Source organism: Botryllus schlosseri, chromosome 7, assembly GCF_051294905.1.
Source record: "Botryllus schlosseri isolate E-star chromosome 7, Bs_hap1, whole genome shotgun sequence".
NCBI classification, from domain to species: Eukaryota; Metazoa; Chordata; class Ascidiacea; order Stolidobranchia; family Styelidae; genus Botryllus; species Botryllus schlosseri.
Window position 1 is genome coordinate 24,606,650 of NC_137242.1, and position 24,162 is coordinate 24,630,811.

Below are 24,162 nucleotides of genomic sequence, written 5' to 3' on the forward strand. Positions count from 1 at the left end.
GAGTCAAAATGACGACCTTTTATGATTTTTAAAAAGTGTCCTCCTTTCCCGATTCCAAAATATGGGAACCCTACTATTAGGAACATTCTGTTCTCTCATAATTCCAAATGACGATCTCTAAATTTGGCCTTATTCTTCATTTTATATAATTATTTTCGGAAGGGTGTACCCAGTGGCGTAGCAGCATGTGATGCCGCCCATGGCTTTCGTTTCCCCCTAAGTAGCAGAGATGAGCGGATTTGAAATTTCTATGTCCTAATCCAATCCAAATCCGAACCTTGAAATCCAAATCCTAATCCATAACTTTTTCTTATTCAAGTCCATGTCCAATCCGATTCCAACTGGAAATTCAGAAAAAATACTAATTTATGCAATGGAGGGATTCGAAAATTTTATTTCACAACCAACGATTCACTTGATTCAAGATAACTTAGTAACCATAAGTACATTAATAACTGATCTGAATGGGCGGTAGGCGCGTATCTTCACCACTACGCTATCTCCATCGCTAACTGCAATTTAATAATAGTGATCTTAATCGACAGCTATTGTTGCCCGGATATCGGAAATACAATTTAAAAGCTGGTCATGGCTACGGAACCACCCCGAAATAGCTATCGAAGTCTGAAAATCGGCGTTGTTCCGAATAATCGCTCGATACAATTTCCATTACCATGGTCAATTGGTCGTTATGTTGCAGCGCTCCAATAGTTCGGAACAATTGGCCTTGACGGCTATTTCAGAAGGGTTTCATTGCCATGCTCACATTTTAATTTGTTTCCGGCATCACTGCGACACTAGCTTTCGATTGAGACCAGTTTGATTAAATATTAGCTCTCTGGTCGCCAGCTATGGGACTACCACTTACGCTGCTTTAACCGGCTGTGGAAGCTGTGCACTGTGCAGCCTCATTTTGCCGCCCCCTTGGAGCCTGCCACCCCGGCTGCTACGCCACTGGGGATACTCATATATAAATCATGAAATTCGGTGATACTAAATAGTGCTATACTCAAAGAAAAATGGCAAAGTTGAACAAATCTAACCAAAAATAGTGTATGTCAATTTATCAAAAAATTGGGGTCAGGCAACTACGGCCCTGCCTGGGATGCGCATATCTGAAGTAACCTGATGTTGCCACATTAATAGCGTTCCATAGCACCAACTCACCATAATTTTCAAGATCATACTTATATTAACTGAGCAAACAAATGTCACAACACTACAGATTTATGTCGGACTGCCGTATAAACAGCTTGTACAATGTACATTCTGCTTGAACTTCAATATATCACAATCACATTGTTGGATGCTGCTTCTTGCAATGAGGCAAGAATTACAGTCACTAGGAGTGCAAAATCTTCGTACTGTACCTTACTCGAAATGTAAGGCATTTGTAGAATGAATAGAGAAAATGTTAGATATTCAAGCAGCGTGAAAGTGTTATAGAGCATAGGCTATCCAAATTCAGACAACAATTCAAATTAACAATTCAGTCAGGGATAACGGTTGTGACAAAAGTTATTTTTCGAGATCAAACAATGAAAACTAATGATAGAAAAAACATCGTGCAATGTCAATAGGTTACCACCAAGCAACAGAAAATGATTCACTCTTGGAAATAACAAGGTCCATGTGCAATGTGTATTGCGTAACCCATCGACAACAAACCAGTATAGCAGTTGTGCAGTGCACAGGTACTATTATAACTCCATCGGCAAGACATAACAAATACATTCACGACACAAAATATGCTTTGAACAGCCACAAAATATGATTCACGAAACCAACATTTGTAATTTCTAAGGGTAGTTTAGACGATACTGCTTATATAAACCAATGTGATGAACCATTCAAAGTAACAAGCAGCATTATGTAACTTTACACCAACACACCGTAAGATAAGTGTTGAGTGTGTGCATGACAATGGTGGTCTAGTTTACTTGCTTATCCACAAAGTCATGAAGATCAAGAATCAGAGCTCCACAGGACCTAAGATTGGGGTAACGTAAAACTAGGGCTGGGACCTGGGGGATTGGAGAGTTGGAAAATTTTGAGCTTTTCCAAATTATATTAGAATTAGAACTAGAGCTACACCAGAGTAGAATTGGTGGCAACGTCACTAGCAACTATCTGCTTAACCACAGATTATTCTACGAAAAAAGAAACTGTTTTCAGTCTGGCCAGTCTGGGTGTGGTACCGTTTTTCAAAATTAGACTATAATTAGAATTAGATCTACAGTTTATTTTCTAATTAGATTATTACTAGAATTGGAGCTACAAATTTTCTTCCAGACTTCATTAGACTTAGCATTACTGAATGTGTGAACACATTGAAATTGAATCAAGTTCACTTTATACTAAACCAGAGCTCCTTCTCAAAAGCATGAGAACGACAAATGTGTGTACAGCAAGCTTGCCTGGTTTTGCACTATATAGATCTCCTACAGCATTCTCAGGAAAATCAGAAATCAGATTAGGATTAAAATTAGAACATAGAAACGTTTCACAAGTTAGATTATCAACATTTCTCCGTAATTAGACAACTAGAATCAACTTGGCTAAGGTATAGTGGGATAAAGGTTGGGAGTAATGGGAATGACATGTACCTGGGGAGCCCTGATTAGTGATCGTCATATCGTCATCGTTAACAAAGTATCTAGACTAGACCTAACAAAGCTAGGAGCAGGTGTCAAAAAGCGACTTGGAATTTTAGAAGCAGTGACTTTGTTTCAGATGAATGTTGTAACAGATAAGCATTTGAGACTTTGTTGCGCCTAAGAATAGATTCAGGTGTCTCCGGTCATGATTGATATAAAATCTTCGAGATTGATCTCGCCATCCCCATCGGTGTCAAATTCATCGATCATCGCTCGTAGCTCATCGTCCGTCACGTTCTCCCCTAGTTCCCTCGCAACTCTCCTCAGATTCCGCAAGGATATCTTCCCGCTATCGTCGTCATCAAATAATTTGAAAGCTTTCGCCAGTTCTTCTTGAGGATCACGTTGAAGAATCATGTCGGTCATGACATCGTTGTAATCGTCAAAGCTGATCTTCCCTGTTTCTTCTCTATCGTTTTCGCGCAAAATCTTCAAAACATCTGCTTTCTTTACTTCGAATCCTAAAGCTCTCATCGCGACTTTCAGCTCGTGGTAATCGATGTATTTATCCTTGTCAGTGTCGAAGAGTTCGAAAGCTTCTTTAATTTCTTGCTTTTGCTCTTCCGAAATCTCACGTCTCTTCTTCCGTTTCGACTTTTCCAATCCGAAATCTCCACGCAATGATAGACTCATTGTTGTCCTACTGAATTCTAAGGTATAACTAAATCGGAAATAATTTGGTTTAATATTATATTTGAGATACGCATATGGAGTAAATATTTCTCAACCGCCGTTTTGATATCGAGTCACGGTCGAATGGAAACATAACAATCCGAATGATTTTTATGGCTCATACATTCATTTTGAAATGAGCTCGAATATTTTCGGCCGACACTCGTCAGGGGTAATCGATTTTTGATATACGATGTTTCTTTTGAATCCTCTACTAGTTGCTGACCAGTACCCCTGACGAGTGTCAGCCGAAAATGTTCGGGTTCATTTCAATTTTAAAATACTATTCAATTGTATATTGAAGTTATGTAATATGGCGCGCTGTCTAAGTATAGATGACTAACCTACGGAGGTTAGTTATCTATAGTCTAAGTCAAAAGACTACGTCGCGTTCCCTCGAGAGTCGGCGAACACGTTGGCCTGCACTTTACCGCACAACAGTACACATTCAACGGACTAAGGACAAAAAATCGGATAAGGTAAGGTAAGGCGTTGACGGTACACGTCAGTCGATTGTCAGATATAAAGGACATCGAACGAAGTCTTCTTTAAATAATCAGAATCCAGACAGGGTCGCGCACAATCATCAACAATGATTGTAATTGATGATCCGGCGTCGAGAGGGTATGGGTAGTACACCAATCCGCCATAGTACCTCCAAGAAGTCGTTCATTCATTTTACGATGACGGAATTTGCTGATGTCTGTTAATCAGCTGATTTGACGCTTTGATCTCATGTGGTTAGGTGATAAATTTTAGAATGACTAATATACGGTATCAGGGAGTGATGATGACGTCGCCTTCCGATTACAGATGTACGGATCATGTTTTTTCCGGACCCGGATCCGATCTCGTTCGATAAAATGGAACTCTCGAATGTAAACATGGAATGGTATTGACTATATTTTAATTTATGTTTTCAGAATGAGTGCGACAATAGCTTTCGATCAAGACCAGATTCCGTGGATTCTGCACTCTGGATTATAACTTTTTGATTGCCAGAAATCCTGCAGTCGCTGCCGCGAATTCAGCCTCAGCGATGCAAAACGGAGCTGCATAAAATCGGCTGTTTTCATTCCGTGTTAACATTCGAAAATGGAACGAATCTGTCAGTTTCCGACTGCAATGTAAAAATCCGGATCCGAAAAAAAGCTACTTGAGGCTGAACAATGTGAGCATCAATTGCCCATGGTGTAGACATTGTGCATTGAAGTTTACTGTCAAGGATTCTTCAATAAACTTGAGTATAGGCCTACCGACGACTACTCTGACAACCTGATGTGTACTTATAATGATCAGGACCGTAACTGCCGCACCCCAAACACCCCAATTGAGGGGGCGAGCTCGAAGCGGGCCTAAAATTATTTCGTGAATTAGAATAAATTAAAGAGTATTTTGTTTGAAAATTGATGCAACTTCTTCAAAAAATTTTCGTGATGGGTACGTTTGGATTTTTCCAAATATATTGATAACTGGGTACCCTCCCATCCATCAAAAAAAGACGAATGATTTATAGAAATGTGCATTTCGGCGTCGGCCGTTACCGCGCTACGACGCACCAAGAAATATGAAGTTTTATACCATGTAACATATATGCGACTCTGAGAAGTGTGACAGAACTATCGGCAGCGCGAAAATCTTGGCCGAAAAAGCCTGCGGTTCTGCTGACCGAAAACTTCGATGCATATACCTATACATATGTTTAATTATCCATAGGCCCCTAAATAGCTGGCATCGAATGTTCTTGTCCTAGCAATCTGAACCCTATAAGATGCCACTCCGCAGAGAAAAATTATTTGCCGGTGAAGAAATACTAATTTGAAATCGCGTATGCGTCTTTCAGTCTGGTACTTTTAGGCGATTTCGATATCTTTTGACATAGCATGACAGTAGGTTGCGAAATAATACATGTAACGAAGTCAATATACCAAAGGGTCCGCTGGAATATCTTTATTTAATATTTGCACGCCCTATTTTCCACTACACGTCACTCAGCTCTATATGGGTGACTGAGATTACGTGAGCAGAGAGAGGATAAAAAAATGATAGTAAGCTAATTTATGCAATTCCTGGTCATATTGACCGATTCAATTATGAATTACAGAAATTCTTTCGCGGTTCGCGCGTTTAGGCGACACAACCTTATCACTCACTGGTAAGAGTACAAAATATGTCGCTGACAAGTAGGCCTAGTGAGCAAAATGTACAGGCTGATGGGGGGGGGGGATCTGGGAGGCCCAAGACCGACGTTTTTTTTTGGTGGGGGACTGACGAAGTGCTGTTTCAGTCCTGTCAATGATACGCATATATAATATATATCACTGCGAGTCTGCGCGGTCTCATGCCCCAACTTACTGCGCGGTCCCTTTTACAAGAGTATCTATATCAATGGCTGGACTCCCGATTTCCCCGCAATTTTCCGGTAATGTCACTTTGACCCGACTCCCGATTCCACCGAATTTTGCGAAACTCTGACGATCGTTGCGACGGACTCGAGTTTCGCATTTTAATACATTTTCTATAGAAAAGATGGTGTCGCTTCGTCTGATAAATTTTTCTAACCACTGGTGGATTTTCTATGCGCTCTCCACACGTGCGTGTGCGCTCCACCCATTAGAGGGTGCATTGCTGTAAGCCCTATAACCGGACTACAATCTAACACAGGGCGGGTAACTTCTCCGGTCGGCGGGCCGGATTACAGAATAGATACATTATTGGCGTATTTATCCACCTATACAAGGAATAGATCTAATACTCTAAGTTTGAAGCATAGAGACACCAAAAACAGTAATACATTTATTAACAGTATACCTGTTGAAGTTTATCAGAGTGCTCTTCAACCTTTTCCGTAGTGATAGGTGCACACGTACAGCCGTACACCCTATTAACGTTTACACAAAACTCGTACACTCCTGACCACAAAAACAAACCAATAATTCTGTAAAGCCTTATCCGGGGGTGTTCATACACATTATTCCTATACACGGCCGCATTACAGTGGAGAGGCGTCATGGACCATCTGTACGACAAATACGCAAACTGAATCTAACAGTTTATGAACCCACAAACCTGTTGAAGGTCTAGCTATGGTATTATTCCCTGAAGCATAATCGCAGCTTCTAGCCTGTATCCAGCCAATGTGTATATTATTTGTATCTTTTAATACTTGTAATCGTTTGCGGTAAGTTACATCACCTATTTTTATGCTTTTATAAATGGCGTACGACGCAACAAATTTTATGAGGCCTCGGTCATTTGTAATATTTATACATATCAATGGTAGGAGAACGATATGATTTTCATTTTGTTTAAGATTCGATTTTGTCTGTGAGGTCGAATACCAAGCGTACAGCACTTAATTCTCAATGATGCTTTAGTTTGAATAGAAGACGACGATACTTTAACACATATCGCTACGCAACATAGGAACATAAAATATTTTGCACATAATATATAATATATAGGCCTACCAATGAAACTCTTTAGTCATACGTACGGATTGTTTATATGCTGGTTTTGGTATTTCGTTGAAATGTTCGCTCGTGAGTAGCTATATATATATAATCTCTCTTTCATGTGATATTTTAGCAGTTTTCGTAATAAACTTGAAATATAACATGGTACAATTGGTTAGAACGTTAATTTGCGACTTGAAGTCGTCATGATATCGCGGACATGACAGGTTTATCTTAGCAATGGTGGCGATTCGATATGTTGGTAGTTTGGTATATTACCGTTGGTATTAACCGGTAAAGCTGATGGAGGGGTGTCTTGGCACAAAATCAACGATATGCATCTTCCAGTTTTTATTAATCACTTTGTCGCATGTTGTCATTCGTGGATCCCCGTCACTAATGTTCCCTCTAAGCTGCGCATGTGCGCAAATGCGCAGTGCTTTCACGGTCTCTGCGCATAGAAAATCTAAGTTGCGCACAGAAGATCCGAATTAATGACCTTTTTTAGTCGTTACGCACTGTTTTCCAAGAGTCTGCGCAGTGAGTTGGCGAGTGTGCACAGACCCGTCAAAAATTAAAAGGAACATTGCCGTTACGATTGACGGTATAGTCAAAATATTTTGGAATCGCCAAGATGTACCAGAAAAAACTTCATTCGTGAAGCACTCACAATACCGACTTGTTTATTTTTATGCGGCGCATCATTTCCCTCTATGGTTCGCATTTGTACGGTGGGGCACATATTACAAGGGCACTATTATGATAAACACGAAAAATCACCCTGAATCGCGTCAAGCATGAAGAAAATTTTGCTTGAATTAAAATCTCTCAAAGATTTGGGAACCAATTCGTAAATTGAAATTGCCGGCCGCCAACACATGCTAAAATTTATATAGGTGTAGACGCTAGACGGCCGTATAATTATGGCCGTACGTCCGCAGGTAGGTCATCCCTGGCCTAATCAAAATAAGGATGAGCAAGGCAGCAACGTATAGGCAATGCTATGTACAAATCAGACTCGAGGTTACCGGACAGCCATATAATACGGTGGTTCCCAAACTAGACCCCGAGGCCGAGACCCTCAGACTACGCCCCTGCGATTTTGTATACTGCGCTATATATAAGCTTGTCGCACCAAGTATCGATTCAAAATGTCTCATCCAGCGCTGTGGTTTCCTCGAGAACCATTATAAATAGCGTCCATCAATGAATTCATTGATTCATTCATTAGGCCAATAGGTAGCGGGCGTGATTTCAATGAATACTCCGAGTCGTTTCGACGCCTTCCCGTCGCAGTTCAGTTCAGTTCAATTAGGTTTATTAAGAATTTCCATCAATTCAAAACACCACAAGACTGTGATACAATGAAAAGATAGGAAGGTGTCGAAACGACTTAAAGTTATCTTTGAATTCAGACACCCTCCTGTTCCTGGCGAGCAGCAGCTCAATCCTCAAGCATATTGGCCATTGTTGCGCAACCGATCGAGCATTCCCATTCCTGAGCTTCTCAGACGTCATAGTTGCGTCACAATGCCAAACTCCGTCACAGTGCAACCTTCGAGGCTGATTTTGGGGGGTTCCAGGACAACGAGCAGCACAAAATTTATATTTCCGCAATGAATACCGCGGTAGCTTTCTATTTATACCCGTTTTATGAAATTTCGCGCTCGGCAAGCCGGTCGAAAATTACCGTCAAATTGCCTTTAGCCAAATGGAAAATGTGACGTACACCAATTTCACCGAGCCGTGCGATTTGCTTGTGTTCATACCATGAAAAAAATCTGCTTATGACATCACAAAAGGAATGTAATAAAGAAACTGCATGCAGTTGATATGAACATTGTAGCCTACAATATTGTACATCCCGTCATCATGTCCTGAAGGATTTACTCGCCTAATAGGCCTATTCATTGTGATAGCTAGTCATCGGTCCATTGTGATGCGGGTCTGGTACTGTACACCCCATCCGAGTGGTAGGCCTACCTACACCCTTTAAAAATTATGGTACACCGCAGGGTGTACGATATACACCCGGTTGAAGAGCCCTGGTCTATCAGACATCTGTGGTCGGTCAAATTTCTCAACAAGGTATTCGAACTCTGACTGCATGTCGCATGTAGACTAGAAATCCATAGGAAAGACTGTACGAAACACGTGAACATCACTCATATATTGGAACGCAGCCTTGTTTCGTTGTTAATGGTCGAAAATAGGCCTACACCCGAACAGATCAAATATAGTATCGTGTCTTAGGTTGTAGTATCTTTCTTAGGTTGGCAAACTTTGATTCATTCTGTGGCGCATGAATTTTGTCAAAACTTTCAGAATATAATTTCACTTTCAGGGTAGAAACTCTCTGCAGGCCGGATGCGGCCCGTGGGCGGTACGTTGCCCGTCCCTGATCAAACATATCGACCTCGCCTTCTGTCAAAGGGCCATTGATTTCCATCGCTATTCGATTTATGTTATCGTCCATTTCCTTCTATCCAATGTGCATATGCAATATGCATCTTTATTTACATCGTCTAAGCCCAGCTTCAATCAATGAATTGATTGATTCATTGATTCATTCATTAGGCCCATAGGAAGCGGGGGTGATTTCAATAATTACTTCAAAAGTCGTTTCGACGCCTTCCCGACGTAGTTCAGTTAAGTTCAGTAAGAATTTCCATCAATTCAAAGCACCACAAGACTCCGATACAATGAAACGATAGGAAGGTGTCGAAACGACTTGGAGTTGTCTTTGAAATCAGACACCCAGCACCTGTTCCAGGCGAGGTAAAGAGGAGGCATGCACACTGAATAAAAAGTAAAAGAAGAAAATATAAAAAGACAAGCGACGAAATGAGATATGTCATGTGACGGAAGGCGAGATCGATATGCCAGTCTGGGTCCTTCTGATACTCTTTAGATCATTTTTCCTATACTGAAGGTACAATATGGCATCATCAGTAGGGGGTCTGCCAGTAAAACGGCACTGACGCCGCTACAAAAACTACAACATCAGGTCCTCCGTATTATAGCCAGGGCCCCAAAGGGACCAGGATGTGTGTCCAACAAATCACTGCTAAAAAAATTCGGTGTCTTAATCATAAAAGATATGTGGAAACTAGAAATTGCAAAGTTTATGTATCAGTTTCACTGCGACCACTGCCCCGAAAACTTCAATGAATTCTTTACCTCGGTATCAAAAGTGCATATGTAGGCTACGACACACGCGCGTCCACGTCGTCAAACTATCATATGGATGACAAAAAAATCATCGCTCCATCAAATATGCCGGACCTGAAGTGTGGAACAGTTATCTCGCCGGCTATCCGACATGCAGTCGTCGAGCATGTCCACATTCAAGTCGAAATACAAGCATTCAAGCAATTTCTGCTAAATGAATACTAGTCGATCTCGCCTTCCGTCACTTCCCACTTTATATTAACTTCTTTTACTTTCATTCAGTGTGCATGCCTCATCTTTGCATCGCCTAGGCCCAGGGTGTCTGATCTTAAGACTACCCCTAGTCGTTTCGGCATCTTCCTATCATTCATTGTATTGCAGTCTTGTGAAGTGATGAAATTTGATGAATAAACTTGAAGTTGAACGTCAGGTCGAGGTTTAATGTGATGTTTTGAAATGATGAAAATATATATAATCTGAGACTGATTCAATGTTTATACCTTCTCTTTCCCAGGTAGCACGCCTACTTGGGTACCACAAGGTATTTAGGTGAGATGAATTGTGGTAACCAGCTGGTGAAACCAATCGGGAACCGTACATTTTTGGCCCCATGTTGCCGTCTTTTAGACTGACATCTACCTCGGCTTAGAGTGCCCGCCGTCACAGTTACTCTCGATGTTGATAATTTTCGAGGCCACGGCCCTTGCTAGCGATTTCCATAACTTGTGAGTGCATTCTTTCGTCGAGTCATTCTCGGGTCTCAAGTCGCAAGAAGAGGAGCCCGGACAAACCTCCAACGGGAGTCGAACCGAGGCCGCCCGATTCTTAGGCGCTTATCGTCACCAGTACCCGAATTCAATTCATATGGTGGTGGAATTCAATTTGGAAATGTCCCAGCGACCAGCATCGCAAATGAATAAATCGGAAACCGATTATAATATGACTTTACTATATAGTTGAACAAACCTTGCTGTAGGAAAATATAATAGAAGCATCTATTTCGGAAAACTACTCGGTCACATGTGGGAGCCGTATAAAAAGTCGACCATTCTTGATTGACGAAAATAACAAGTTCCAATTATTTGATCACAGAAATTTTACGAGTAAAATTAATCCTGAGTTAAAAATAATCGATACAGATAAGGGATAAAGGTAATGGGATCTACGCAAGAAAATTATACCGCACGCTGTGAGGAATTGAGTACTCTGGCAACGGAAATTTAAGTTCACTTCAGTGTGACAAACGGTCAATTTTAAATAGTTTAAATCACGTTGACGAAGTAAAGCATGGTAGGGGTTTTAATGTTCGAGGTTCGAGCAACCAGCAGGGATAGCATAATAGCTAGAAAACTTTACTACATATGGAACCACCTTTATTATTCGATGAAATAAACCAAATAACATTGATGGAAAATAAGGTTGGTTCCTGTGTCGGTGATATATGGGAAATCTGAGCTCCTCCATAAGTGGATTTCTCATGTTTTAAGAAGATTTGATATCAAAAACTCAACAAGTAAAACTCCCCCGAGTTCAAATTGATAGGTACAATTAGAAGAGACTTATTGCAATCTACCTGGGATTGGTATGGTATAACCCCGTATCTTTATGGATGGAAATCCCGCTTGGTTTCGATGTGGGTTACATGTTACTAACCCATTCCGATCATCCATCCCACCTAACCACTTAAATTCCACCTGGATAGCAAGTGGGCGTGCTAGCTGGGTTGCGTGGCCTTGGCCCATGCCTGATTTCACAACTTCAAGACGTTGCGACAACCTATCCTTTCCATAAAGCACAATCTTGTGCTGTTTTTATCGGATAAAAATTTCAATAAATGATTGATTTTTTAGTGGCATGTTGTTTTATGCTATCTTCGATTATTTGCGGAAACTAGAAACCGCCAAGTTTATGTATCAGTTCCACTGCGGTCGTTGCCCCGAATATTTTAATGACTTCTTTACCTCGGAATCAAAAGCGCACAAGTACACGCGCGTCCACGTCGTCCAAATATCATATGATCGACCGAATAGATCATCGCTCTATAAAATATGCCGGACCTGATGTGTGGAACAGCATCCCGCCGGCCATCCGACAGTCGACGAGCATGTCCATTGTCCACATTCAAGTCGAAGTACAAGCAATTACTACTAAATAAATACAGTCCATCTTCAAGATTACCGGGCCACGACTGACCTATCCATCTCGCTTCCAATGACATGCCGCCGTATTCTTGTCGCTTTCTTTTTCTATACTGTCTTCTTTACTTTCAATCAGTGAGCATGCCTCCTATTCACATCGCCTAGGCCAAGGTGGGTGTCTGCTGATTGCATATATAGACTATATACTCCAAGTCGCTTCGACGTCTTCCTGTCTATTCATTGTATCGCATTTTTTGTGGTGTATTTAACTGATAAAATTGCTAATAAACCAATGATCAATCAATCAATCAGGTTTATTAATATTTTCATCGTTTCAAAACATCACAAGACTGCGATACAATGAAAAGATAGGAAGGTGTCGAAACAACTTGGAATAGCCATTAAGATCAGACACCCACCTTAGCCTATAGGCGAAGTAAATAAGAGGCATGCACATTGAATTAAAAGTAATGCAGAGAATATAAGACGCAAGTGACAAAATGAGGTGGCATGTGACGGAGGGCGAGGTCGATGTTAGGTCGTGGTCCGCTAATCCTGAAGAATGGTTAGTATTGATGATGATGATTTTTCATTCAGGGTGCATGCCTTTTCTTTACATGGTGTATGCCCAGACCGGCTTCTAATTTCAAAGAATAATCGAAGTCTTAGGCCTAGAATAGGCCTACCAAGTTTTATACTTGCCTTGAAATAGCTGCTTCTACGTGTAGGCCTACTTGAGTAGCTATTTATGACATCTCTTCTACTTTACTTGAACACCGGCCGACGATGACTGCACCTTGACCATCTCTGATGCGTACTCATTATCTACTTAGTAGTTTTCTATGAATCAAGTTCACACCGTAGCGTTAAATGATCCCATATATCATAGACGAATTTGATAGAAGTAGGCTTGCTTGACGCGTGGTAATCGATACGCGATATTTTTATATCACCGAGTTGCGTTTGCCGTCGATACGTGAGGTACGTTTGATACATTGGGAAGTAAGCGATACAATCCCGACAGCTTTTGCAAAAGTGCGAAAGCTCAAGTGCGAAAGCGACAGCTCGTGCTCTCATCATCGTCATTGGTCTCTATTAGCCCTTTGCTCTTTGCTCATTATGAAGAAAACTGGGATGAGGAGTCTTTAACAGGAGCGTGCACTTACCCAATTACTACGTGTTTACAAAATAAGTACCCATCATCAACATCTCTCGTTTTACCAGGCGCGTCACATATGTTAAGTTATATAGTACGGTACTGTCTCCCAGTCTTCTCATAGCAATTAGCAATTGTATTAATATAACATTTACTGATACTGGCATATTGCCGTGTGACAATTACATAGTTGAAACTAATATCCACTCTTACACACGATGCGGTATGCGCCAGCGTGGGTTGTTTGCCTTTACTCTGGGGTCGCGACAGAGCTGACTTTTTTGTTAGTATGTTTTCTTTTCTTCATGGCGAAGGTGCTGACATTGAAATGTTTGAAAATCACTTTAATCGCATTGTCCATGCATAACCTTTCAAGAGTGATTGTGGTTTATGATCAACTTCGATGATTCGCAATACCTCTGATATAATGTCCCTTGGTTTTGTGTTTTTCTGTAGTTCTGTAGTGGTCCAGAATATGAGTCTCAGTCTATAGCCTATCATGGAAGTGGGCTACGCTATGGCAATGTACAGTGTACTTCTTTCTCTGCAGTGATATAGTGACGCAAATTATAACATGGAAAATAGGATAGACTGTTTTACTGATGACGAAGATTCCGAACTTATTGACCACATCAATGAATGCGGTTGGGGATATCCAATTGCATTTCAGGAGAAAAGACACACGGAGGAAATCACTGGAACAGAAACAGAAGCTCAAACATGGCAAGTCAAAGAACGGGTAATAGCATTTTGCATTTCTCACCCAACATCTTATGATGGCGACTTGACAAAATTTATATGTAATAGATTACAATATTAGACCATAAATTAAGTGATTAAATGACATAAACAAATTCAAACTTTCCAGTGAAGTCCTTGAAGGAATTATCAAAGTGTGCAAATGTGCAATAGCTGACACTGAAAATCATGGTTGTAATGACTCGAGTCATGACTCGATTTGAGTCAGATTTGAGACGCAATTTTTCGGTGACTTGACATGACTCGAGTCATTTTAATATTATTAATATTTAATAATAAAATCATTGTAATCATACTTATGACAGCGGAGGTCTTTTTCACCACAATCCAATCAATTTACAATTTCTTCAACAACACAAGCTAATAGAGTAATTTAGTAAAGGATATTCACAGTTTGAAATTAATGGTCAATAATTATATACGTCTTGATGAACCTACAAAATCTGAAGCTGCAAATTTCCTTAAATTATACTCAAGTTGATTTCATTTTGAAATGTAGTATTAACTGGACTTGTACTCGAGTCATCGCGCATGATTCGATGAAGTCATATTACTCGATACTGGGACGGTCAAGACTTGCATTTCATTGTGACTTCGAAGAATAGGCCTAATAAAGGGGTCCGTCTACTTTGTGCATGTCGGCTATGTCGCAGCTATAACCTATGTCGGCTATCTTGCAGCTATGTTGACTATGTCGGCTGTGTCAGCTATGTCGCAGCTATGTCGGCAATGTCGGGTACTTATATTCAAATAATTCCAAGTACTGATAATATACTATGTCGGCTATGTTGCAGCTATGTTGACTGTATCGACTATGTCGCAGATGTCGACTGTATCGGCTACGTCGCAGCTATGTCGCATATGTCGAAACTATGTATATGCATTACAGAAGACGGGGGAGGTTGGAGTGGGGGATATTAGGGTTGAGGGAAAAAGATAATAGGGTCGGAGAGAGGGAAACTTGGGTTGGGGGTTGGATTAGGATATTAAGGTTGGAGGTAGGGGATATTAGGGCTGAGAGTATCGTGACCCTCACTCCAACCCGAATCTTGGGATACCCTAACCCCAACCTTAACCCTAGCCCATCCACAACCCTAATATCCCCCTCCCCAACCCTAATACCCCCCTCCCCCAACCCTAATATCCCCCTCCCCAACCCTAATACCCCCTCCCCCAACCCTAATATCCCTCTCCCCCAACCCTAATATCCCTCTTCCGCAACTCTACTCCACTCCCACCTCCTCCCTCTTATGTAATACATACATAATTGCGACATAGCTGCGACATAGCGGACACCGACATAGTTGACATGCACAAAGTAGACGGACCCCTAATAAAGTCACCACGTTATTGATATTTCGTCTATCATTAGCCCAATTGAAGGACATGGCCAGAAACAGTGAATAACGAAGGAATTTTTTAATGTGAGGCATTAGATATTACCTAAGCATTGTTGTAAACAAGTGCATTTAACATGGCTTGAAGTCAACTGAACAGTGAACACAATGACCTGGACTCGGACTCTAATCACAACACTATGACTCGGTGTTGAATTCCAAATAACTCGACTTGACTCGAGTCAAAACTATATAATAGGATTGAGTTGTAACTGAGAACCATTTGACTTGAGTAGCCTACAACCCTGCTGTAAATGAATAGCTGATAACGAACTCACTTTTTAGGGGTTCATAAATGTTTTTAGATATGGCCCAATATGGGAAGTATCAACTGTGGAGTGCACATTGATCGTAGAAAACTGAATAAAGGTGTTTGAGTTTATTCTATCAGTAAATTGGCATCGTGATGACACTTTGGTAATATACAGGAATGGTTCTGAAGGACTTCATGGAGGTAGGCTACAGAACTTCAATATACAATTGAATAGTATATTCATATTGAAATGAACCTGAAGATTTTCGACTGACACTCGTCATTGTCAGGAACTAGGAGAGAATCGGAAAGAACACTGTACATCAACAATCGTATTACAAAATATGCCTTCACTGGCATGCAATGATTCTTTGAGTCGCATGAAATTAAAGTCTGTGTTTTGTAAAAAAGCCTATAACATCCCTGATTATTTACTATGTCACGGGTAGTCAATAACAATTGTTCCACAGAAGCTCTAAGAGACACATGCTTGTGGTGCGTCACAGAACTGGATATTGTTCAATTTACTTCAACTAGTTTAAAAGAATCTAGGCTAGATGATGATAATTTATATTCATTTTCAGTTATAGTGCCCATAAGCAATACACAATTGAGCTGGTATGGTTCTGAGATATCGATGCTGTGTTGTGGCTTTGAATAAGCCTGTATTTATTTTGCTACAATTAAACGGCTTTCATGTTTATAAACAACAGTAGCACTCTAGAGTTCGGAGTGCTAAGGTATAGGCTTTTCAGCAACCTTGCCAATCGTGCTGATTGCAATTTTGCAACAGTGACTCTGGCTAAGCGGAAGTAGCAGCCAAATCTCCGCAGCATACCAAACTTGTCATAAATTTCTCAAATGGAAACCCCATGAACTGCAAGATATGACTTTAGCTGTGATTCGTTGTGAAGTAGGCTACATATAAAAGCATGCTTGCATTTTTCAGATGAAAACCGTCACCGTGGCGCTTGTGATGTGCCTGAACGTGGGAGTAGACCCACCGGATGTTCAGAAAATTTCTCCCTGCGCAAGGCAAGAGTGTTGGATAGGTATGCAGAATATTGACTGCCTAATGATATTGGTTTTTCTTATTGTGGGTTGACTCTATCTTGAAAATGTTGATTGGTATGCTATCAGAAAGCGAGGAACAGCGATATCTAGGAATCACCATGCTATTAGCAATGCAATCAAATAGTATATTGATTTTATTATAAATGTACTATTCAATTGTATATTGAAGTTCTGTGCCGCCAAGAAGCTATTAGCAATTGCTTCAAGTTATTCAAATTACTTCAAGCAGTTGTTTTTTATATTCTTCATGTTGTTGTTACAGTGCTATCTAGTCCCGGTTTTACAAATAGTTTTGATGTAATATACATCCTACACAGTATGATTTTGCAATTATGGTATAATACAGTGCTGTCATGGGTTCGATCCCCGGCCGGGTCAGACCAATGACCTGATTAGTAATACTGGTATGTATGACTTCCCTGCTTGGCACACAGCATTACTGGGATAGCGTGGCGGGGTGGCGCAACACTTAGAAAGCCTGTCAAGGGTATATCTGCACCTTCCTTGTCCAGCGGCATATGCACAATTGCTCATGATGCACTCATGGTATGTGTATGCACAGATCATATGTAGGCTATGTAAGTATCTCATGAGTCGGTGTATACACGAATGCCGCAAAAAATTTACTACGTCCTATTCTCATCATCTGACGCCAGGCAATATTTGTGCCGTTGCAGATCCGACCAACTACACGCCACAAAAAGCGCTCGAGGCAATCGGCAATAACCTTCAAAAGCAATACGAAAGATGGCAACACCGGGTATGTTTTCTGCTGTGTCGACTGCTACATTTGTTATGTAACGTGGGTTCCTAATCTTCTTCACACCGTGGTCCCCCTATTTTTTGAAAAAATCAATAGCCTTCAATAAGAAGAAACGTTATTTCGTTTGAAAATTTAACTGATTTATACGGTAGCCGGTAGTTAGAACGATAAAATGATATAAATTCAGCATACAATTAACATAGTACCGTACATTAGGCCCATTTAGTGGTTAGGCCTACATAATAGTTGATGTGATGTTTGAGCTTGTTTTTGCTCTGACAATGTCTGGACTGCTGCTTTGGTGATGGCGGGAGGAGAGTTTTACCTCATGCTCAATAAGCAGCTCCTTTCCGCATTCCTACTAGAAGTTTTATTAAATTTTAATTCATTCCTTTTGTTGTGGTTTTTCAAATTTGTTCACGGCCCCAAGTTGGGATCCCTTAGTGCAGTGGTTCGTAGGTCCTTACACTTATCTGCAAGCTATCGGGGTTACAAGAGACATCCTTATCGACAATACATCACTATAGATTACTGGTTCTCAATATGAGCTATGCATCAATGGAGAGTTGAAATGAAAGAAAAGAATGAAATGAAAGACTTGTCCGTATGGAACCCTAGTGTTCCTGGTTCCTGGAACTCTGGTTGAGAACCATTCCCCTAGCGCAGTGGTTCTTAACCTTGCCCCCAGCGCCCCCCAGGGGGCGCTGGCGATCTTGAAGGGGGGCGGAAACGCTCAGGGGGCGATATGGGGGGCGCTGGGCTCAAGGGGGCGGTATGGGGGGCGCTGGAGAAAAATGGCTTTGCAGTAGATGATGTGGTGATAGGACATATCCTTAATGAGTATTCAGAGCAAATTAACACCGAAAACTTCGTTACATATAGCCTTCAAAATACATATAGGTGTAATTGTCCATAAGCGCCTAAATGACTGACACCGAATGTTCCTGTCTTGGCAATCTGAACCCCAGAAGACGAATTCCATCTGGCAGGGAAAAATTATATGTCAGTGAAGAAATACCAATCTGAAATCGTGTGCGTCTTTTAGTTTAGTACGATTGGGCGACAGGGATATTCCTGTTGGGCGATATCCCCGTTGAACGATTCTATATTTTTTGATATTGCAGACAGGGGGGTCACGAAATAACATCATGCAACGAAGTCATACCAACGGGTTCGCCCGCCCGAATATGTTTAATTATTAGTAACGAGCCCTACAGTTTCCAAGAAATCTCACAATGTTCGCTTTAAGTTTTGATGAGTCTGCGCAGACTCAACAACTCACTGCGCTGACCCTTGGACAACAGTGCGTAACGACTAAAAAAAGGTAATAACTCCGGATTTGTTGTGCGCAACGTAGATTTTCTGTGCGCAGAGACCGTGTCAGCACTGCGCACATGCGCAGCTTAGAGGGAACATTGCACCTCACTCAGCTCTACCGGTAAATGTGTTTACGTGAGCAGAGAGAGGATAAAAATTGATATCAATTTACATGCAATTCCCGATGATATTGACCAATTCAATCAATAATTAGTGAAATCTTTCGCACTTCGCGCGAATAGGCGAGAATAGCTGCCTCAGTAAATGTACACCCAATGTAGATACCTAATAGGCTATCAGCAAATAGCGGACAGCCTAATGGGAGTCTGGGAGTGAAGTCCCCCGGAAGTTTGGTTTATCACCCGATGGGGGCCCAGGACCAACGTTTTTTGTTTTTTTTGGGGGGGGCTGACGAAGTGCTGTTACGGCCCTGGTAACGAATAATTGTACCTGCGGGCACGCCCGAATATGTTTAATTATTAATTACGTGCCCTTTATTTTCCTATACAACAGCTCACTCAGTGCTACTGGTAAATCTGATTACGTGGGCTGAGAGGATAAAAAGTTTATAGCGACTTATATATGTAATTACCACCTATTCATTCCTACATTATGGAAAATTTTGGTACCTAGGGCGACCAGGCCACACAAACTTTGCTGACCATCAAAAATCACGATATGGGGTTCGTGGGGGCGAAGCCCTTAGAAGTTCGGTTTATCACGCTATGGGTGCGCAAGGCAATCGTTTTTAGGGGGGTTAACGAAGTGCTGTTACGGCCCTGCCTCTTACTCATTGTCTTTATTACATTCCTTACAATATGAAGTTGGGGGGCGCTGGAGCACGATAATTTTTGAAAGGGGGCGCTGGAAGAAAAAAGGTTAAGAACCACTGCCCTAGCGTAAGGAAATGAGTTCTGAACATAATTTTTCCGATCATTTTTTTTCTTCATGACGATTAATGGATATGCCCTTTCTCCAGGCTCGCTATAAACAGACTCTGGACCCGACAGTGGAAGAGGTGAAGAGGTTGTGCACTTCTTTGAGGAGGAGCTCAAAGGAGGAAAGGGTGCTGTTTCACTATAACGGTCACGGTGTGCCCAAGCCGACGGTGAACGGGGAAATTTGGGTGTTTAATAAGGTAAGAATGTATGAAGATATGTCCGCAAACACTGTTTTATATATATCAGAAGAGCTTCTTGGAGGTACAGAACTTCAATATACAATTAAATAGTATATTCATATTGAAATGAACCCGAATATTTTCGGCTGACACTCGTCAGGGGTCATCGTTAGCAACTAGTAGAGAATTGGAAAGAACATTGTATATCAACAATCGTATCACAAAATATGACGTCACCAGCATGAAATTTCGAATGAGAGAGCGTTCAATGTACTTATTTTTAGAAGGAGTTCGTGTACCACCTAAAAATACGATTACCCCTGACGAGTGTCAGCCGAAAATATTCGGGTTCATTTCAATATGAATATACTATTTAATTGTTTTATATCAAAGAAATTGCCTCAGTCATGTTTATTATTATCAACTCTGCGGTGCGATCTTACTGTTTTGTGGTAGGTAGGGATGTTGCTGGCTACGAATGCCATTATTATGTTCACCAAACTGATTTCAAAGTCAGCTCATTTCATCTCATTTCATGCTGGTGATGTCATATCTTGTGATACGATTGTTGATATACAATGTTCTTTCCAATTCTCTACTAGTTGCTAACGATGACCCCTGACGAGTGTCAGCCGAAAATATTCGGGTCCATTTCAATATGAACATAGGCTACTATTCAATTGTATATCGAAGTTCTGTACCTCCAAGAAGCTCTTCAGATTGGGAGTTCAAAAAAATTCTCTCGCTGTCCCATTTACATGTTGCACATTGCAAGAATGTTTGTGACGACTTGCGTTGAATATCTGTGTCTGATGGAGACCAGTCCGTGTTGCAAACACTTTGTACAGCGGGTAGCGATAGCCTATATAGATTCAAATTCTGGTTGTTTAACTGTTCCATCATATCACAAGTTCATAAACTTCTACTGACATCTCCAATTTCGATTGAAATATCCTTACGATGACATGTTCGAATGAATGCGATTGCCAACGTAAAAACGACGTTTTATATAACTATTTGAATCCCCATATACATCATCCATTTAGTAGTAAATTGTGACTGACACTGAGCAATATACCATCAATTCTACAGACGTACACACAGTATATTCCGCTGTCAATTTACGATTTACAAACTTGGATGGGAACACCATCAATATTCGTTTACGATTGCTCGAATTCGGGAGTGATTGTGAACCTTTTCAATACGTTCGCCAAGCAACGGGAGCAGGAGATGCAGGTGGGAGCGTTTGCCTGTTGATGCCTAATGATCGATACGCTGTGGAAACAATTTAGGGGTCAAGCTTTATTCTCAATCTTCAAAAGTCTAGTTTTTGATAGGGATATAGTATTAAGTCGAGTTTCACGCATCATTACTTATCAGAGCTCATCAGTAACCAAGTGGAAGTTCTTCTACTTTTTCAGAGCCTACTCTATAAAGACTACTTTGCTTCAACTTGAACGATTTCTTTGGCAAAATCTTTTCATTTTTTCACTTCTTTTTCTGAAGTAGCAGGTAGTTTTGTGGTCAGTTTGCATCACTTCCAAGAGTGGAATTGAGATAAAAAATACATTCCTTCCATATAATTGTCACATAAAATAGGGCTTGCGCAGCTGTATCGCGATAAATTATATATTTTTGACGATTGCGCCTATTTGCAGTGTCATTAGTAGGGCAAGTTTTTGTGGCACTAAAATTGTGGCAAATTTGCATTTAATTTTAGCAAAAGTCGCAGTAAAAGTCGCATTTATATTTTTTAGAGTTATTAGGGTATGAGACACTGGAAAGGTTCCTTTGTATTATTATTAAGACCAACGGTTTAAGATTTGCTGCTATTCCGTTTCCTTCTTCGCTATTCAATCGATCATGCAAACACAATATCAAGGAGTAGCTTATAGCTGGCAACCTAACAAATTTATCAGTTGGCAGTAGCCAGTAAAATTTAAAGAAAGAAATGTATTTTTGAACATCCCTAGCCTATACGCTGTACCGACATTGGTTCAATTCCGCCTTTGCCTTAGCAGATGAACGGCATGCATTCCATCGGGCCGGTGTTGTCGGACTCAAAAAACTGCATCCAGCTGGCGGCCTGCTCGGAAACGGAGCTGCTACCGATGAATCCCGAACTGCCCGCGGATTTATTCACGTCCTGTCTGACGACGCCGATCAAAATGGCGTTGCAGTGGTTTTGTTTGCAGAGACACGGCTCACTGGTGCCCTCCGTGACAATGTCTTTGATTGAAAAGTGAGTGCTATGACTTGCAGCTTTCAGAAACTAGGACTAACTTATTCGGATAGGGATAATCCAATAATCCAATCAGTAGAAGTGAGATACTTGGAGCAGAAAGTTTTGCATTTATCATATGAAAAATATAATTTCAAATTTGTCTGCCGACCGCATAAAATTATTAGGCTGTCAGTAGAGATGGTGCACACCAAATTTGGCTCAATTCCAACCAGTTGAAGCGAAGTTATTGCAGTAGAAAAATTTGCATTTGAATAAAATAGTATTTACGGTGGCTTATACTCTTTACTTATTTATTATACAATCATGGAATTAGAAATTTTGCTGCTGCAATAACTTCGCTTCTAGTGGTTGGAATTGAACCAGATTTGGTGTGCATCGTCTTTGCTGACAGCCTAACAATTTTATGGCGTGGACATAAAAATCGGAAATTTCATTTCAATTTTTTTTATGGTAAATTCAAAATTTTCTACTGCATGAATCTAGCTTCTGCTGGTTGGAATTGAGCCAAATTTGGCGTGCAGCGGTTTTTCATCCAACCTAATAATTTTATCACATAGCCAGTGAAATTTGAAAGAAAAACTTGTTTATGGACAGAACTACTGCGCTTATTCGTTTAAACAACTTTACACAAAGTTAGTAGTATGTATGGTGGGTAATTCTATAATTAATAGTGATAGAATTTCCTGCAGGAAATAGGCTAAGGTAGCTTGCTATTTATCTTGCAAATCCAGAATTTTATACTTCAGTATCTAGGGGTTGGAATCGAGTCAAATTTGTTGAACACTGATATTCAGACAACTTAAAAATTTCATGAGTAGCCACTCCATTTCAAAATTTGATGTATTATTTATTCATGTTTTCTATTTCAACTCTTGTAGCTATGCTTCTACGGGTTGAAATTGAGCCAAATTTGATGTAACGCGCTTTTTTCACCAAACCAATAGTTTCATCAAGTATCCAGCAAAATTTGAAAAAAAAATCTTTGAACCACACTCCAGTAATGCTTGTTAGCTAGAATCTGAATAAGCTGTCGTGGTTTGGAGATTCAAGATTTATCATGCCTTTTTGCAATGAGTGATTTTTGTAAAATTTTGTAAACCTTCGTAAAATTTTCATTCACAATACTAACGTGAAATATCTTCTAGAATTCCCGGGCGACTAATTGACCGGCGGACCCCTCTAGGAGAATTGAACTGGATATTCACTGCCATTACAGACACGATCGCTTGGAACACGCTTCCAAGAGGTAGGTAGCCTTACAGAAAAGCAGCTCGAGCTATGGGGTGCGCTCAAACAGTCTCCCACTTCATTTTGAAACATCACTGAATAAAATTTACATAGAACAATAGCCAACCTAACTCTTTGAGTTTTGGTTTTTGTACAACCCTTAAGTACAGGTTCAGAATTATGGATTTTAACTATTCAAAAATACGGCAAGTTTTTCTAAAACGATGTCAGGTCTGAATTCACATATTTTGCTCGACTGTCGGATCATGAAGGCATAGGAGTCTAGATTTCTAGTGCATGAATGCGACTTTCTGTTTAGTCATCTTTGTTTTCGTAAGCTTGCACCCAGCCGGGTTTCTGCAATGCACCATCATTTCGTTAACCGCAAACTTCAACGCATTTCTGAGGTATCATTATTTCGATCCCCATTTTAACGTCAAGGCTGGGGTGAAGTGAAAAAAATTGATTTAGAAAGTGGTCTTGATATATGGTTACAAATGATTGATATTACGAGGTCACTACGTCAGCCGTTCTAGTATTCAGTTCTAGAAACCGGAGCTATTAAGAGCCTGAGCCGTATTTATACTTGCAGAGGGGTCTTCGTTAAGTTTTTAAAAGTAGTTCTATTTGATGGGGTATGTAACTCTTGTTCTGTTCATTTTGAAGACAGTTCTACGGAAGTGAGATGGAAACGTGTTACTTCTGCATCTTTCAAGCCCAAAACTAGCTTTCTCGTGAAAACGTTTATCAAGATA

The 24,162-nt window shown here is 40.6% G+C and overlaps 2 protein-coding genes across 3 annotated transcripts in view; one reads left to right on the forward strand and one right to left on the reverse strand.

The window, feature by feature from the left end:
- Window positions 1–1,169: 1,169 nt before the first annotated feature.
- Window positions 1,170–3,368, reverse strand: LOC145443314 (centrin-3-like). The gene has a single exon (XM_080321293.1). It carries the CDS (start codon window positions 3,288–3,290, stop codon window positions 2,787–2,789), a length of 504 nt encoding a protein of 167 aa, XP_080177419.1. The 5' UTR covers window positions 3,291–3,368; the 3' UTR covers window positions 1,170–2,786.
- A 10,405-nt stretch (window positions 3,369–13,773) lies between these two features.
- Window positions 13,774–24,162, forward strand: part of LOC145442782 (regulatory-associated protein of mTOR-like) — a 41,783-nt gene continuing 31,394 nt past the window's right edge. The window contains exons 1-7 of one of the 2 annotated variants that reach the window (XM_080320770.1): window positions 13,774–13,988; window positions 16,608–16,710; window positions 17,410–17,492; window positions 19,792–19,950; window positions 21,025–21,171; window positions 21,954–22,177; window positions 23,326–23,426. In XM_080320770.1, coding sequence (XP_080176896.1) covers window positions 13,824–13,988; window positions 16,608–16,710; window positions 17,410–17,492; window positions 19,792–19,950; window positions 21,025–21,171; window positions 21,954–22,177; window positions 23,326–23,426 — 982 coding nt within the window. In that variant the 5' untranslated portion in view covers window positions 13,774–13,823. The remainder of the gene's footprint in view (window positions 13,989–16,607; window positions 16,711–17,409; window positions 17,493–19,791; window positions 19,951–21,024; window positions 21,172–21,953; window positions 22,178–23,325; window positions 23,427–24,162) is intronic. The other variant, XM_080320771.1, reaches the window with a different exon arrangement.